The sequence below is a fragment of the Mytilus trossulus genome, unplaced genomic scaffold (assembly GCF_036588685.1).
Source record: "Mytilus trossulus isolate FHL-02 unplaced genomic scaffold, PNRI_Mtr1.1.1.hap1 h1tg000215l__unscaffolded, whole genome shotgun sequence".
NCBI lineage: Eukaryota > Metazoa > Mollusca > Bivalvia > Mytilida > Mytilidae > Mytilus > Mytilus trossulus.
Genome location: NW_026963312.1, coordinates 315,939 through 331,719, shown reverse-complemented (window position 1 = coordinate 331,719; position 15,781 = coordinate 315,939). Strand labels below are relative to the sequence as shown.

At 28.7% G+C, this 15,781-nt stretch overlaps 1 protein-coding gene across 8 annotated transcripts in view; it reads left to right on the top strand.

Moving 5' to 3' along the window:
- Positions 1 to 14,607, top strand: part of LOC134701112 (ATP-dependent 6-phosphofructokinase-like) — a 63,045-nt gene extending 48,438 nt beyond the window's left edge. For 3 of the 8 annotated variants that reach the window (XM_063562254.1, XM_063562250.1, XM_063562255.1), the window contains exons 17-21: positions 3,377 to 3,541; positions 4,102 to 4,166; positions 5,068 to 5,282; positions 6,797 to 6,902; positions 10,798 to 11,409. In XM_063562254.1, coding sequence (XP_063418324.1) covers positions 3,377 to 3,541; positions 4,102 to 4,166; positions 5,068 to 5,282; positions 6,797 to 6,902; positions 10,798 to 10,936 — 690 coding nt within the window. In that variant the 3' untranslated portion in view covers positions 10,937 to 11,409. Of the gene's footprint in view, positions 1 to 3,376; positions 3,542 to 4,101; positions 4,167 to 5,067; positions 5,283 to 6,796; positions 6,903 to 9,199; positions 9,666 to 10,797 lie in introns of those variants that run through there. The other 5 variants (XM_063562257.1, XM_063562252.1, XM_063562253.1 and 2 more) reach the window with 3 other exon arrangements.
- The last annotated feature ends 1,174 nt before the right edge of the window (positions 14,608 to 15,781 follow it).

The following is a 15,781-nucleotide window of genomic DNA, read 5'->3' as shown; positions in this document are numbered from 1 at the left end:
TGTGATAGATTATTTTGATTTTCTAGATTTGTGATAGATTATTTTGATTTTCTAAGATTTGTGATAGATTATTTTGATATTCTAGATTTGTGATAGATTATTTTGATTTTCTAGATTTGTGATAGATTATTTTGATTTTCTAGTTCTGTGATAGATTATTATGATTTTCTAGATCTGTGATAGATTATTTTGATTTTCTAGATCTGTGATTATTTTGATTTTCTAGATTTGTGATAGATTATTTTGATTTTCTAGATTTGTGATAGATTATTATGATTTTCTAGATCTGTGATAGATTATTTTGATTTTCTAGATTTGTGATAGATTATTTTGATTTTCTAGATTTGTGATAGATTATTTTGATTTTCTAGATCTGTGATAGATTATTATGATTTTCTAGATCTGTGATAGATTATTATGATTTTCTAGATCTGTGATAGATTATTATGATTTTGTAGATCTGTGATAGATTATTTGGATTTTCTAGATTTGTGATAGATTATTTGGATTTTCTAGATCTGTGATAGATTATTATGATTTTTCTAGATCTGTGATAGATTATTATGATTTTCTAGATCTGTGATAGATTATTATGATTTTCTAGATCTGTGATAGATTATTATGATTTTCTAGATCTGTGATAGATTATTTGGATTTTCTAGATTTGTGATAGATTATTTGGATTTTCTAGATCTGTGATAGATTATTATGATTTTTCTAGATCTGTGATAGATTATTATGATTTTCTAGATCTGTGATAGATTATTTTGATTTTCTAGATTTGTGATAGATTATTATGATTTTCTAGATCTGTGATAGATTATTTTGATTTTCTAGATCTGTGATAGATTATTTTGATTTTCTAGATTTGTGATAGATTATTTTGATTTTCTAAGATTTGTGATAGATTATTTTGATATTCTAGATTTGTGATAGATTATTTTGATTTTCTAGATTTGTGATAGATTATTTTGATTTTCTAGTTCTGTGATAGATTATTATGATTTTCTAGATCTGTGATAGATTATTTTGATTTTCTAGATCTGTGATTATTTTGATTTTCTAGATTTGTGATAGATTATTTTGATTTTCTAGATTTGTGATAGATTATTATGATTTTCTAGATCTGTGATAGATTATTTTGATTTTCTAGATTTGTGATAGATTATTTTGATTTTCTAGATTTGTGATAGATTATTTTGATTTTCTAGATCTGTGATAGATTATTATGATTTTCTAGATCTGTGATAGATTATTATGATTTTCTAGATCTGTGATAGATTATTATGATTTTCTAGATCTGTGATAAATTATTATGATTTTGTAGATCTGTGATAGATTATTATGATTTTCTAGATCTGTGATAGATTATTATGATTTTCTAGATTTGTGATAGATTATTATGATTTTTCTAGATCTGTGATAGATTATTTTGATTTTCTAGATCTGTGATAGATTATTATGATTTTCTAGATTTGTGATAGATTATTATGATTTTTCTAGATCTGTGATAGATTATTATGATTTTCTAGATCTGTGATAGATTATTATGATTTTTCTAGATCTGTGATAAATTATTATGATTTTCTAGATCTGTGATAGATTATTATGATTTTCTAGATCTGTGATAGATTATTATGATTTTCTAGATTTGTGATACATTATGATTTGTGATAGATTATTATGATTTTTCTAGATCTGTGATAGATTATTATGATTTTCTAGATCTGTGATAGATTATTATGATTTTCTAGATTTGTGATAGATTATTATGATTTTTCTAGATCTGTGATAGATTATTTTGATTTTCTAGATCTGTGATAGATTATTATGATTTTCTAGATCTGTGATAGATTATTTTGATTTTCTAGATCTGTGATAGATTATTATGATTTTTCTAGATCTGTGATAGATTATTATGATTTTCTAGATCTGTGATAGATTATTTTGATTTTCTAGATTTGTGATAGATTATTATGATTTTCTAGATCTGTGATAGATTATTTTGATTTTCTAGATCTGTGATAGATTATTTTGATTTTCTAGATTTGTGATAGATTATTTTGATTTTCTAAGATTTGTGATAGATTATTTTGATATTCTAGATTTGTGATAGATTATTTTGATTTTCTAGATTTGTGATAGATTATTTTGATTTTCTAGTTCTGTGATAGATTATTATGATTTTCTAGATCTGTGATAGATTATTTTGATTTTCTAGATCTGTGATTATTTTGATTTTCTAGATTTGTGATAGATTATTTTGATTTTCTAGATTTGTGATAGATTATTATGATTTTCTAGATCTGTGATAGATTATTTTGATTTTCTAGATTTGTGATAGATTATTTTGATTTTCTAGATTTGTGATAGATTATTTTGATTTTCTAGATCTGTGATAGATTATTATGATTTTCTAGATCTGTGATAGATTATTATGATTTTCTAGATCTGTGATAGATTATTATGATTTTGTAGATCTGTGATAGATTATTTGGATTTTCTAGATTTGTGATAGATTATTTGGATTTTCTAGATCTGTGATAGATTATTATGATTTTTCTAGATCTGTGATAGATTATTATGATTTTCTAGATCTGTGATAGATTATTATGATTTTCTAGATCTGTGATAGATTATTATGATTTTCTAGATCTGTGATAGATTATTTGGATTTTCTAGATTTGTGATAGATTATTTGGATTTTCTAGATCTGTGATAGATTATTATGATTTTTCTAGATCTGTGATAGATTATTATGATTTTCTAGATCTGTGATAGATTATTTTGATTTTCTAGATTTGTGATAGATTATTATGATTTTCTAGATCTGTGATAGATTATTTTGATTTTCTAGATCTGTGATAGATTATTTTGATTTTCTAGATTTGTGATAGATTATTTTGATTTTCTAAGATTTGTGATAGATTATTTTGATATTCTAGATTTGTGATAGATTATTTTGATTTTCTAGATTTGTGATAGATTATTTTGATTTTCTAGTTCTGTGATAGATTATTATGATTTTCTAGATCTGTGATAGATTATTTTGATTTTCTAGATCTGTGATTATTTTGATTTTCTAGATTTGTGATAGATTATTTTGATTTTCTAGATTTGTGATAGATTATTATGATTTTCTAGATCTGTGATAGATTATTTTGATTTTCTAGATTTGTGATAGATTATTTTGATTTTCTAGATTTGTGATAGATTATTTTGATTTTCTAGATCTGTGATAGATTATTATGATTTTCTAGATCTGTGATAGATTATTATGATTTTCTAGATCTGTGATAGATTATTATGATTTTCTAGATCTGTGATAGATTATTTGGATTTTCTAGATTTGTGATAGATTATTTGGATTTTCTAGATCTGTGATAGAATCAAACAGTCAGCTACTGGAACAAAAAGACGAGTGTTTATTGTGGAGGTGATGGGTGGATATTGTGGTTACCTAGCAACCATGGCTGGTCTAGCAGGAGGAGCAGATGCAGCCTATATATACGAAGATCCATTTAATATCACTAATTTAAGGGTAAATATTTTACTGCCTACCACACAAAATCTTCTATCAACCAGCAAAAAATATCATACATTCACACTGGCAAAACAGATGATGAGAGAATAATAGAAAGTAACTCTATCAGCACACAAGATCTTCTCTACGAGCCTGTAAAAAACAAATTCCCAACTTATGTAACACAATGTCTGTATTTTCATGTCAATACCAAAATTTGAGATTTTTATAAGTAGCTATATATGGTATTGGTTTTCCCATTGTGGAGTGTAAACAGCCTTTAGCTTTCAGCTGGAAAACCAATACTGTATAGTCACCTATAAAGTCTCCAACATGACAAAGTGTGGAAAAAGAAGGGAAAACAAAAGGCCTGATTCATGATAAGATAATGATTGGGGAAAAAAAAGGGCCAACAGAAAGGAACATCAACCATGGGATGACAGGCGCCTGACTTTTTGGAAGCAACATAAAACTATACAAAGAAAAACCTCTTGAGTAATCGAATATTGTAGATCTATATAATTTAGATCCACAATTAGGTTATTAACTTTAATCCAACTTTTTTTCTTTTTAAACAGGATGATGTCATCCATTTGAAAAATAAAATTATTCAACTTGGTGTACAAAGAGGATTAATTTTAAGGTTAGTATTATATATATTTCTAAACCTGATTTTGAAAATATATCATAAATTTCATTTTAAGGGTGTGGCCGTTTTTATATAAATGTGCTTGGAAATAGTGCTTCAAACAATGTTTTACAGTATAGAAAAAAAAAGGAAATGTAAAATATGATTAAAACAAGATGTTGAGTACATGTCAATCAGACAGATACAAAATGACATAAGGCCATGGAAAATTAATTGTTGGTTTCCCCTAACATGGGAAAATTTTAAAGACCCGGCAGGCAGGCTTTTTTTTTTTCTTCATTTTTTTTTCACAAAAAAATTGAATGACCCGGCGGTAAAACAGTGACCCGGTCGGGTTAGGGGAAACCATGAATTATTTTCCCATGGCCTAAATAATCAAGACAAATGACCTTGGGTAGAAAATTTTTGTCAAGTTTTTCTTGGAGCTTATGAAAGAGAATGATTATATATTAAGTCTGAGATTTGTAAATGTTGAGCTGTATTTCGTTAGCAGTTTTTACATCAGCTGTGCAGCCACTCTCGGTTTGCTGATAGTTAAAATATTTTACAACACATTTTGTACAAAGAAAAAAAATACTTCTGTTGGCTTCCATATGAAGGAATGTTTTTATATATTTGGTCTGGGGATTTTAGATATTAAGTTATAGGGTGTAAGCAAGTTTTACAATTCTGTGCAACCACTTTCTGTTTGCCGATAACAAACACAATATTTTTATTTTATTATTTTCAGAAATGAAAACGCAAACACAATATTTTCATCATTTTTAATAAAAAAAAACAAAAAAAAATCAAAACACAGTATTTTCATTTTTTTCAGAAATGAAAACACAAATGCAATATTTTTATTATTTTTCAGAAATGAAAACTCAAACACAATATTTTCATTAAATTTCAGAAATGAAAACGCAAATGCCAACTACACAACAGATTTTATCCATCAGATGTTTTCTGAGGAGGGTAAAGGATCGTTTACTTGTCGTAAGAATGTTTTGGGACATATGCAACAAGGTGGCGTACCATCACCATTCGATAGAAACTATGGAACAAAGATGGCTTCCAAGGCAGTAGATTATATGATCACTAAAGTGGAAGAAAATACTACAGAAGATGGTTTGTTAAATGCATTGATATTTATGTTTTTGTAATCTCGTCTGGGTATTCATGGCTTTGAACCACATATTTTCTTTGGTATTTGTATTGCTACTATATTATTATGGATTCATTTTATTAGCTCACCTGGCCCAAAGGGCCAAGTGAGCTTTTCTCATCACTTGGCGGTCGTCGTCCGTCGTCATTAACTTTTACAAAAATCTTCTCCTCTGAAACTACTGGGCCAAATTTAACCAAACTTGGCCACAATCATTATTGGGGTATCTAGTTTTAAAAAAATGTGTGCGTTGACCCGGCATATCAACCAAGATGGCAGCCATGGCTAATAAAAGAACATAGGGGTTAAATGTAGATTTTGGCTTATAACTCTGAAACCTAAGTATTTAAAGCAAATCTTACAAGGGTTTAACTTGTTTATCTAGTAAATATCTATCTGCCCTGAAATTTCATATGTATTTGACAACTGGTTGTTGGGTTGCTGCCCCCCAATTGGTAATTTTTAAAGAAATTTAGCCGTTTTGGATATTATCTTGAATACTATATATTATAGATAGAGATAAATTGTAAACAGCAATAATGTTCAGCAAATTAAGATCTACAAATAAGACAACATGACCAAAATGATCAGTTGACCCATTAAGGTGTTGTTGCCCTTTTTAGTAAACTTTTAACAGTTTTCATTAATTTGGTAAATTTTGTTAAGTTTTTACAAAATGTTTTTCTCTGAAACTAAAGGGCCATGTTCATTACAGATAGAGAAAATTGTAAGTAGCAAGAATGATCAGTAAAGAATGATCTACAAACACATTACCATCACCAAAACACAATTTTGTCATGAATTCATCTGTTTCCTTTGTTTGATATGCACATAGACCAAGGTGAGCGACACAGGCTCTTAAGAGCCTCTAGTTTTTTTGGGTACTGTTTTTCTGAGGATGGTGCATTAAGTGTTACCCTTGTCTTTCTGTACATCTATCTGTCTGTACGTTTGTATGTACGTCCTGAAATTGGTTTCCATTCTCTTAACTTTAGTTTGCCTCTAGCAAATGTTATGAAACTAATACATAATGCTTTATACAAGAAAACATAGATCAAGTTTAAATTTGGTTGGCATCAATTTTACTTTTCTAGATTTAAAGTTATGACCTTTTACAAATGGAAACATTGCAGAACGTTTTGTTTGCGTTCTCTAACTTAGTAAGCCTAAACCAAATGTTATAAAATTTAAACACAGTGCTCATACTACAAAACTCTTTTTTTAATTTGAGTGGCGACACTTATACATCTTGAATTATATCCCTTTATAACCTTACATGCAAGTTGGGCATCATATGTGACCCTTAGACACATTCAAAGGACACATTCTCCATTTAATTTTAGTAGTTTACCCATAATCATAATAATGATAAAAGATTTTGAATAATGATTTAAAATTTAGATAAAGAAAAATGTAATTTCAGGATAAGAATAAAGAGAATATGAATTAAATTTGTCATTTTGACAATCTCTTGTAGGAAAAATAAAATCCTGTACAAAAGATTCTGCAGTACTTTTGGGTATGTGTAGAAGACAACTGCTATTTACACCATTAGAAGAACTCAGAGAAATCACAGATTTTGAGTAAGTAACATATATTAAAACTGCACATTAAATCAGTCTTTCAGAACGTGATTTTTTACTTTTACAAAATTTTAATATTCAATGACATAGACAACCCTTAGATATGAACTTAAAACTTTGAATTGTAGGAATTTGACTTGTTTAACATTTATTTTATTTATAATTTTTTTGAAGTTTTAAATGTTTTATTTATAATTTTTTTTTTAAAACAACTTAGACTTTTTTCTTTGGTTGTTGTTCATCTGTACATGTATCTGTGTATGAACAGTAGAAATGTGAAATGCACGAAAATATAACTACTTATTTCTAGAATTTTCAACATAAACTCAATCTTCAAAAAGGGTTATTTATGCTAATATAAACTGGTCTGGTTGTATGTATATATTAAATTTTACATGAATGTTTCATTATAAACTTATTTGCATATATAGGAATGGGTTTGCGGTGTTTACATTTTGATAGTTCAAAGTTCAACATTTAAGTGAAGTCATGATAAAGTTTCTTGTTGTTTTTGTGTCTACATGGGTAAATTCCTTTTCATTGAACAATTATCTTTGATATTTGATTTTATTTCAAAATTGGTGGGTAAAAAATATTTCCTGAAAGGGAGACAACTTCTTGAAACTGGAACTAACACATGTAGTCAAAAGGGATTAATCTTTATTTATATATATCTCTTTACAATGCATACTTTTTATTCATCTCTTGACAATGCATACTAATTTTTCTCTTTGTATATGATATTAAAACAAAATGCTTAAACATAGACAGATCTTTAGTATAAATTCTATATCTTTCTTCTCGGCTGCACTTATACCTATATGAAGAACATATGTAAAAAGTACATTTTCAGAATTAATTTACTGTAAACTCAGAAATGTTTTTATCATTGTAAAATTTGCACCAAGATAGGTTTAGAAAAAAATGAAGATAAAAGCCTTTCATTTGCATTAAATAGTTTCATGAATCATTTCATGAAATCGCATGTTGTCTGGAATTTTTTTTCAACAAGCTCAGTATAAATACAAAATGTCTGAATTTACAGTAATGTTTAAACTTCTTAGAATTAAAGGTCCTTGTTCATTTTGTAAGTGTTCAACTGAAATGATAAAGTTTATTGCAAAGGCTTGACAGAAGCTAGACAATTAACTACTAATTAAATTCTTACTTACAAGCTTTAAATGGGGCAAGTTGTTGCATTGAAAGCACTGTCTGTCTAGTACTATCCATGTGTTATACGTCTTCCCTTTTCAACCTTTGTATTATTATAGCTCCTCTTCTGCTAGCTATATAGTTATGACAGAATGAGATTTAAGAACCACTGCCTCTTAATTATTATACAAAGATGTCATCTGAAATCTATTTATTACAGAATTTTGTTTTAAAAAGTGAAACATTCAAAAATTCTTTGACAATTGTTGTCATTCTATTCAATCTTAATAATCTGAGTCTGTTGGCCCTTGTAAGATTTATGTGTAAAAGTATTTTATACATTTGTGGATTTTTTTTTGTAAAGGTGGAATTTTTTTTTTGTAATGGTAAGCATATGTCTTTACTATAGCCTTCATCAGGAACACCTAAAGCCACAAATTTGGATTACCCCCCCAAAAAAATTAAACCAATTTGTATTGAGAAAAGCAAAGCTCAAAGGTCAAAGGTCAACAGTAACCAGCCTTAAAAGCAAGTTTTAAAGATCAACTTTGCTTCACAAAGCGTGAGTTGCTTTAAAATACAAAAACAGACAGAAAAAAAAGAAAAAAAAATGTAAATAGAAGTTCATTTGATATTCTAAAAAGACACAAACCTTTGTTTTAGTCATTTAAAAACTTAACAGCAATTCTTAATCGGGTAAAAGATGATTTTGGGTAAAATATAGCAAAATCAGTAAAAACTGGAGAAACACCTATTTGGAAATTAAATCTAGGTTTATTGAAAATTACAAAAAGTTATTAACTGAATTTTCTAACAATGAGCATGCAAGTTTTGTATGTGCTTTGTTGGACAGTGTTCTGTTTCTCAGATGAGCCATGGTCTTTATTAGGAAAAAAGGTAGACAATTTCTAGAGTAGAACCTAAACTGTGGATTTATTATTTTCTTGGGTACCAAATAATCATGGATTTAGACAAATTTGCATATTCGTGGATAATTAATTTCGTGGTTTTGCCTAAGTATGCATACATGCCTCTGGAAAATTTGGTATTTGTTAAACATGCATTCAATTTAATGGTTCACCTGCTCTCACGAAATCCACAGTATCTAACAAATTCTGTAACCAAGACAATTTTATAATTTTCAGCAAGAGGATACAACATGATCAATGGTGGTTAAGGCTTCGGCCATTACTTAGAATTCTTGCTAAGCACTCAGAAGTTGCATATCAGACAGAGGGAGTTCCCCTTGGTGTTGACGAAGTGGAAGATGAAGACAATGCTTAATGCTTGTGCTATTTATAGAAAGAGAACTATTTATAGAATGAGAACTATTTATAGAATCTCACCCTGATAAATGTGATTTCATACTTACAAATATTCCAAACCTAAAAGTCTTGAGATTTTTTTACTTTTATTATTCCTTAGTGTACCAATTGTCTCATTTTAGTTTATTTATTGTTTTTTTTTCATTTATATTTAGTGAAATTTTCTTAGATGTTATTTTGTTAAGAAGATTATTTCCCTTTGTATTTAATGATAGTATGGTGCTGTTGTTGTCTCAGAACATTTAAAATAAGAGGAACAAATATTAAAGAAAAACCATTAAAATTAAGTTAAATTTACCAGGTTGTTATATTGTACTGTTTTTTGTTTTAAATAATTACAATTTCCTGCTTTGTTCTTCTGTTGTTTTTTAAAAATTGAAAATTCAAAAAAAGGAAATTACACTTGGAACTTTTGTGTGAAATTGAGAGACTATTCTGATAGGGAAACTTATGTCTCAAGTTTTTGGTGCAAGTACATGTATTTCTTCATACACATTTGTTATATTTTGATTTTCTAAAAATAGGTTTTATTGTATTATAAAAATCTTATCATCCCACAGTACCACTGTAGAACTTTATCCTACTCTTACACCTTGCATGTTGCATGTCTATAAGCTTTATTGCATGATGCTTTATGTCTGTTGCTTCACAGGAACAAGGTGACATTTATACACTATATTAACACAATTCTCTTAGTCTTCTAACATGTCTAATATTTAGAATTCTCACTTTTGTTAATTTTTAGTTGTTTGTTATATTGGTTTGTTATGTATTTAATGAAAGCATTGTCCTTTATGTGCCAATACAGTGTGTTATTTATATAATGTCGTCTGCAAATACAATGTATTATTCTGTGGTCTGCAAATACAATGTATTATTCTGTGGTCTGCAAATACAATGTATTATTCTGTGGTCTGCTTCAAAGTGTATGAAGTGTACAATACATAGGGATCACTTCTGATTTGTGAGCTGCAAACTTTTTTTAATCTGTAACTTCTAGAAAAAGACTGAATAAATTTTTCTTAGGATATTAAGACAACACACAACTTTGTTTTTTTTAAACTGTTGGATTTATTTTTAAAATAAAACCAAAAAATTTAAGAAATTTGCCATGAAACTGGTGTGTTCAGTGTTTTTTTTAAATAAGCTTTCCGTGTGAAACAGATTTTTTTTTTTTACACAAGTGCAATTTTTCTTGTATTTTACAACTTTACATACTTGTAAATCTAGATCTGTTAATGGTTTTACTTAATCACATTTGTTTCAAGTTTTAAACATCCCCCATGGCAATAGACCATGAAATAATTAATGACAGACAGATGTTTCATATTTATCTGTCATTAAAAGCAACAAAATACAGTGGAAAAAATTTCTTGTTTTTTAAATAATTATGTTGTATAGTTTTGTTTGAATTTCAGAAAGAGGTTACCAAAACAACAATGGTGGCTAAGTTTAGTGCGACCATTACTTAGAATAATGACAAAACACTCCAATGAAACGTATCGTGCTGATGCAATTCTTACTAACGTGGATTTCGAAGATGATGATAATGCATAATAGATTTTTATCTACAAACGTCTCATTATTGTGATAAATAGTGCTTTGTTTGTGCTTATGTTGAAGAATTGAAGTTTTTAACATCCGATGTCCAAAAAACTATTTGAAATATGTTATTTTCTTGAACTATGATCTGATGGTAGTTGTTTTATTTATTTCATACCAGATAGAATATCTGTTTGTTTTTTCTATGTAGTATAGTTTTGTTTGAATTTCAGAAAAAGATTACCAAAACAACAATGGTGGCTAAGTTTAGTGCGACCATTACTTAGAATAATGGCTAAACACTCCAATGAGGCTTATAGAGCTGACGCAATTCTTAGTAAAGTGGACTTCGAGGACGATGATAATGCATAATAGACTTATCTACAAGCATGTCTAGTGTCTATATCCTGATAAATAGTGCTCTGTTCATGATGATAGGTAAATAATTGGCCTTTAATACATCAGAATATATTTTTTATGTTAGTAAAGAAAACTATAAAGCCATGACCTACAGTAATGATTAAAAAAGTGTCATTGAACCTTTTTTCATTATTTTTTTTAAGAATATCTTATTTTCTGCAAACCAGCACTAACAAGCTTTGATTTTCAAAGAAAATGCTGAAAGATTTTCATATGCTGTGCTTAAGAGAGAGTGAAAAAAAGGTCAGATGAGTTTCTTCCCGTTCCAAAAGAGTTTTGTTCCCTAGGGTGGTTCCATTAATACATACATAGTAACCAGGGAAGGCACTTTAAAAATGGGGTAACCATTTATAGAAGCAAACAAATAAATTTTAACTTACATTTCCACTATGCAAAAACAGATGACACCCAGCCATGGTTGAGATTTGGAAGTGCCTTCCCTGGATGCCATGATTTTTTTATGTAACCGCCCTTCCTAAAACCTTCATCATGAACTATTTCCATTTTTAAGAAAAAAATCAATTTGTAAAATAATTGCTTTCAATAAAGTTGTAAATTTTACCCTCAAATAACGGTCACATTTATATATAATTTTCTGGGTGAAGACTTATTGGTGGCCTTGGGCTGTTTTCTGCTCTTTGGTCCTGTTGTTGTCTCTTTGACACATTCCCCCTTTCCATTCACCATTCTATCATCTTCACAGTGAATAAGCAGCATTATTTTGTTCAATTCAGTTATACAATTTTTTTTTGTTTTTTTATCATCATTTTACATTTTTACCCTGGTCATTGATGAATTGATTAACCTTATGTTTTCAGAGGTAAACAAAGCAGTTTTGACAAAACGTTAAATGTGAAATAGCTTTTAAGGGTCCATTTGAGTTTCTAGTCTATTCAATTGTGAAAAACATTTATTGAATATTTTAAGATTTGACTTTGCCACAAAGATCATTCCTCTGTTGACCTCATACCTTGAAGATGATCAATTCTATTAAGATTTTTCAGAAGTCATTTAGAAAAAAAGATTTCAGTGTCAATTTTTTTCGGACAAAAATCTGGCATTTCTTTTATTTTCTTTTTATAAGGAATTATAAGAGTATAGTAGCTTCTTTAACAATCAGCATTTTATTTGAGGACAAATGAAGACTATATTTAGCAAATAGAAACATCCATTACCATTTGCAATAACATTTGAGCTGTGTTAGATGAAAATAGGCCTTATGCAAGGGCATGTATACCTATACTTTGATTGATTTTGGAACATTCAAATATAAAATACAAAGATTAATATTGGTCGGTGTTGTAGTTTTCATCTAAACTACATGTTCAAACTGTTCCATATTGATTTTTTCAACCCAAAATAGATGCATTGCATAAGGTTGATTTCTAGAGGAAGCAGCTGATATATATGTGATACATTTTGTGATAGTAATATCTTAGTGCTACTAGTTAAGGGTATACTGTTATCTTAGTGCTACTAGTTAAGGGTATACTGTTCTTGATTATTGTTGTTTGTTAATTGATATGTGTATTGTCAGTAAAGATATCTGAAGGTTGTGTACATTTTGTTATTATCTATTTAAAAAAAATGTTGCAGCAGATTTATAATTTCTGAAAAAGACCCATTAATGATATCTACGTATGTCAGTTGGATAAGATGTTTCCTAGCTAAATGACCATACATTAGCAATAAGCTAGGACTCCTTATTTGCTTAAAAATAAAAATATTTTGTTAGTCACATGAATATTTTTGAAATTGCTGTCTGCATTTATTTGAGGGCATTTTCCAGAGGAAATCCTAAATAACTATAAGAGTGCCATTGTTATCCACTGATGTTATTAATTTTATTTAACATGTTTGTTGTATTGAATAATTGTTTTTGTTTCTGCATAATTAACAGTAATGTTAAAAATGATATTTTCAAAAGATGAGGTACTTGACCATTGAGTTTTTCAGTACCTCTCTTTAATTTTACTAATCTTACAACATTCTTGGCACCAGCCTTCCTTATCATATGATATCGCAGACTTTCAAGCCGTCTCTTTGGTGTTTACATTGTGTCTCCTTTTGTTTCTGTACTTTATACATATTTGGGCAGATTTATTATATTTACTGTAATTATAAACAAGTTTATGTATGACTTCATTAATTCAGAGAACAGAGTTTCTTTTTTGCAGAAAATACTCTAGTGAGCTTTGTGTTTGCTATTTCATAGAATAACACATTTATAGAACAGTTTTCAACCCTTTGGAAATTAAAAAAATGTCTTTTAACATTTAGGTAAAATCTCTTTTTTCTTTTTATTGTCATTATAGTTTGATAAATTCATTGAATTATATGGTTTTTATTTACTGTTCACTTAGATTCGGCATCCTTTAATTAAATGGTTATTTATCTGACACAACAGATTTCTGATCCTTGCCAGTATATTTAATTATTTGTGGAAATTTTACAACTAGCTTACTTGTTTTATTTGAACATATATTTCAACAATAGTTGATAAGTCTCCTTTGTTGTATTCTAGTTATAAGAAAGGCATTTTTATTTATAATGGATAGACCAGGGTACTTAACTTCCAGATGTATAGCATGCTTATATAATTTCTTTGGTAGAATGTAAGAGCCGTGGACATTGTTACAATCAAATGATAAACTCCCTTGTGGTGAAATGTATTGTTTTGTAAACAAGAAGAAAGCTAACATGAAATCAGCTATCAACCCATATTGTTTATTTCTGAGCAAAACAAAAAAAACCAGCAATTTGTGCCATTTTATTTCCGAGATAGAGAGAAGAATTAACCAAAGTTAGTTTTAGCATTAATTGTGCTTCCCAGCCTGACCAGACTGTTTGATTAAACAAGATGTACACAATTTGCAAAAATTATTCAAAATGTACATGTATGTGATAAATACTAGGAATGATAGATATACATAAGCAAAGGGGTTATTCCATTTATTTTTGTGTGGTAGGGCAGGAAGGGACTTTCAATACTCACCTATTTTACAACCAATATATTTTATCAGTAGATTGACTCAACCCATGTTCAAAAAGAAATCTTCCTTGAAATTTACGCTTATCAAAATATTTGATCAATTTGTCCAGCAACCAATATCTAAAACAAAACTTCCACTCCTGCCATCCCTCATTCATTTAAATGGAATAGCTCCAGTAGATTTTTACCTCCATATATACAATGGTATGTTTACCACTGTCATGTTTTAATTGATGTTGATTTTTTCAGCTTTAAACAATAAAAATTCATTTTATTTTCTTGGTTGTTTATTTCAATTTATAAGAAATGGTTTGTTACTGTTCAATCATACTAATTAACCATACTGCATATACAATAGAAACTTGGGACTCTAAGAGAGCTTGTGTCGCTCACCTTGGTCTATGTGTTTATTAATAAACAAACGACACAGATGGATTCATAACAAAATTGTGTTTAGGTGATGGTGATGTGTTTGTACATCTTACTTACTAAACATTCTTGCTGCTTACAATTATCTTTATTCAACCTGGCACAGTAGTTAGAGTATTTTGTAAAATACAAAATTTACAAAATTTATGAAAATTGATAAAAAGTGACTATTGTGGATTCATTAATATTCGCTGGATAATAATTTTCATTGATTTTGAGGGCACAGGTGAACAACAAAATTAAATGTTAAACGAATACCAAATTTCCCATAGGCTTGTATACATAATTAAGTAAAACCACGAAATCAAATAGCCAACAAGATTTCCTCAATCCACGAAAATTGGTGCACATGAAAATAAATGAATTCACAGTATAAAGGGCAATATCTCCTTGAGGAGTAAATTGACCATTTTGATCATGCTGACTTATTATTAGGTCTTACTTTTCTGTACATTATTGCTGTTTATAGTTTATTATAATAATATTAACCAAAAGCTGCAAAATTTTCTTAAAAATTACCAATTCAGTGGTACCAACCCCACAACAGGTTGCCTGATTGGTTTACAAATTTCAGGGCAGACAAACCTTGACTTATCGAATAGAATCCTTGTCAGATTTGCTCTAAAGATAAGATATGAGCCAAAAACTGCATTTTACCCTATATACTTTTTTTTAGCCATGTCGGCCATCGGTTCACATTTTTAAAGCTAGATACCCTAATGATGATTATGGACAAGTTTGGTTAAATTTTGTCTATAAAGTGGAATAACTCCATAAGGGGTCAACTGACCACTTTGATTATGCTGACTTTTTTGTAGATCTTACTTTGCTGAACATTATTGCTGTTTACAGTTTATCTCTATCCATAATAATACACAAGATAATAACCAAAAACAGCAAATTTCCTTAAAATGCCCAATACAGGGACAGCAACCCAACAAGGGATTTTCTGATTCATCTGAAAATTTTAGAGCAAATAGATTTTGACCTGCTAAATATATTTATCTCTGGTCAGATTT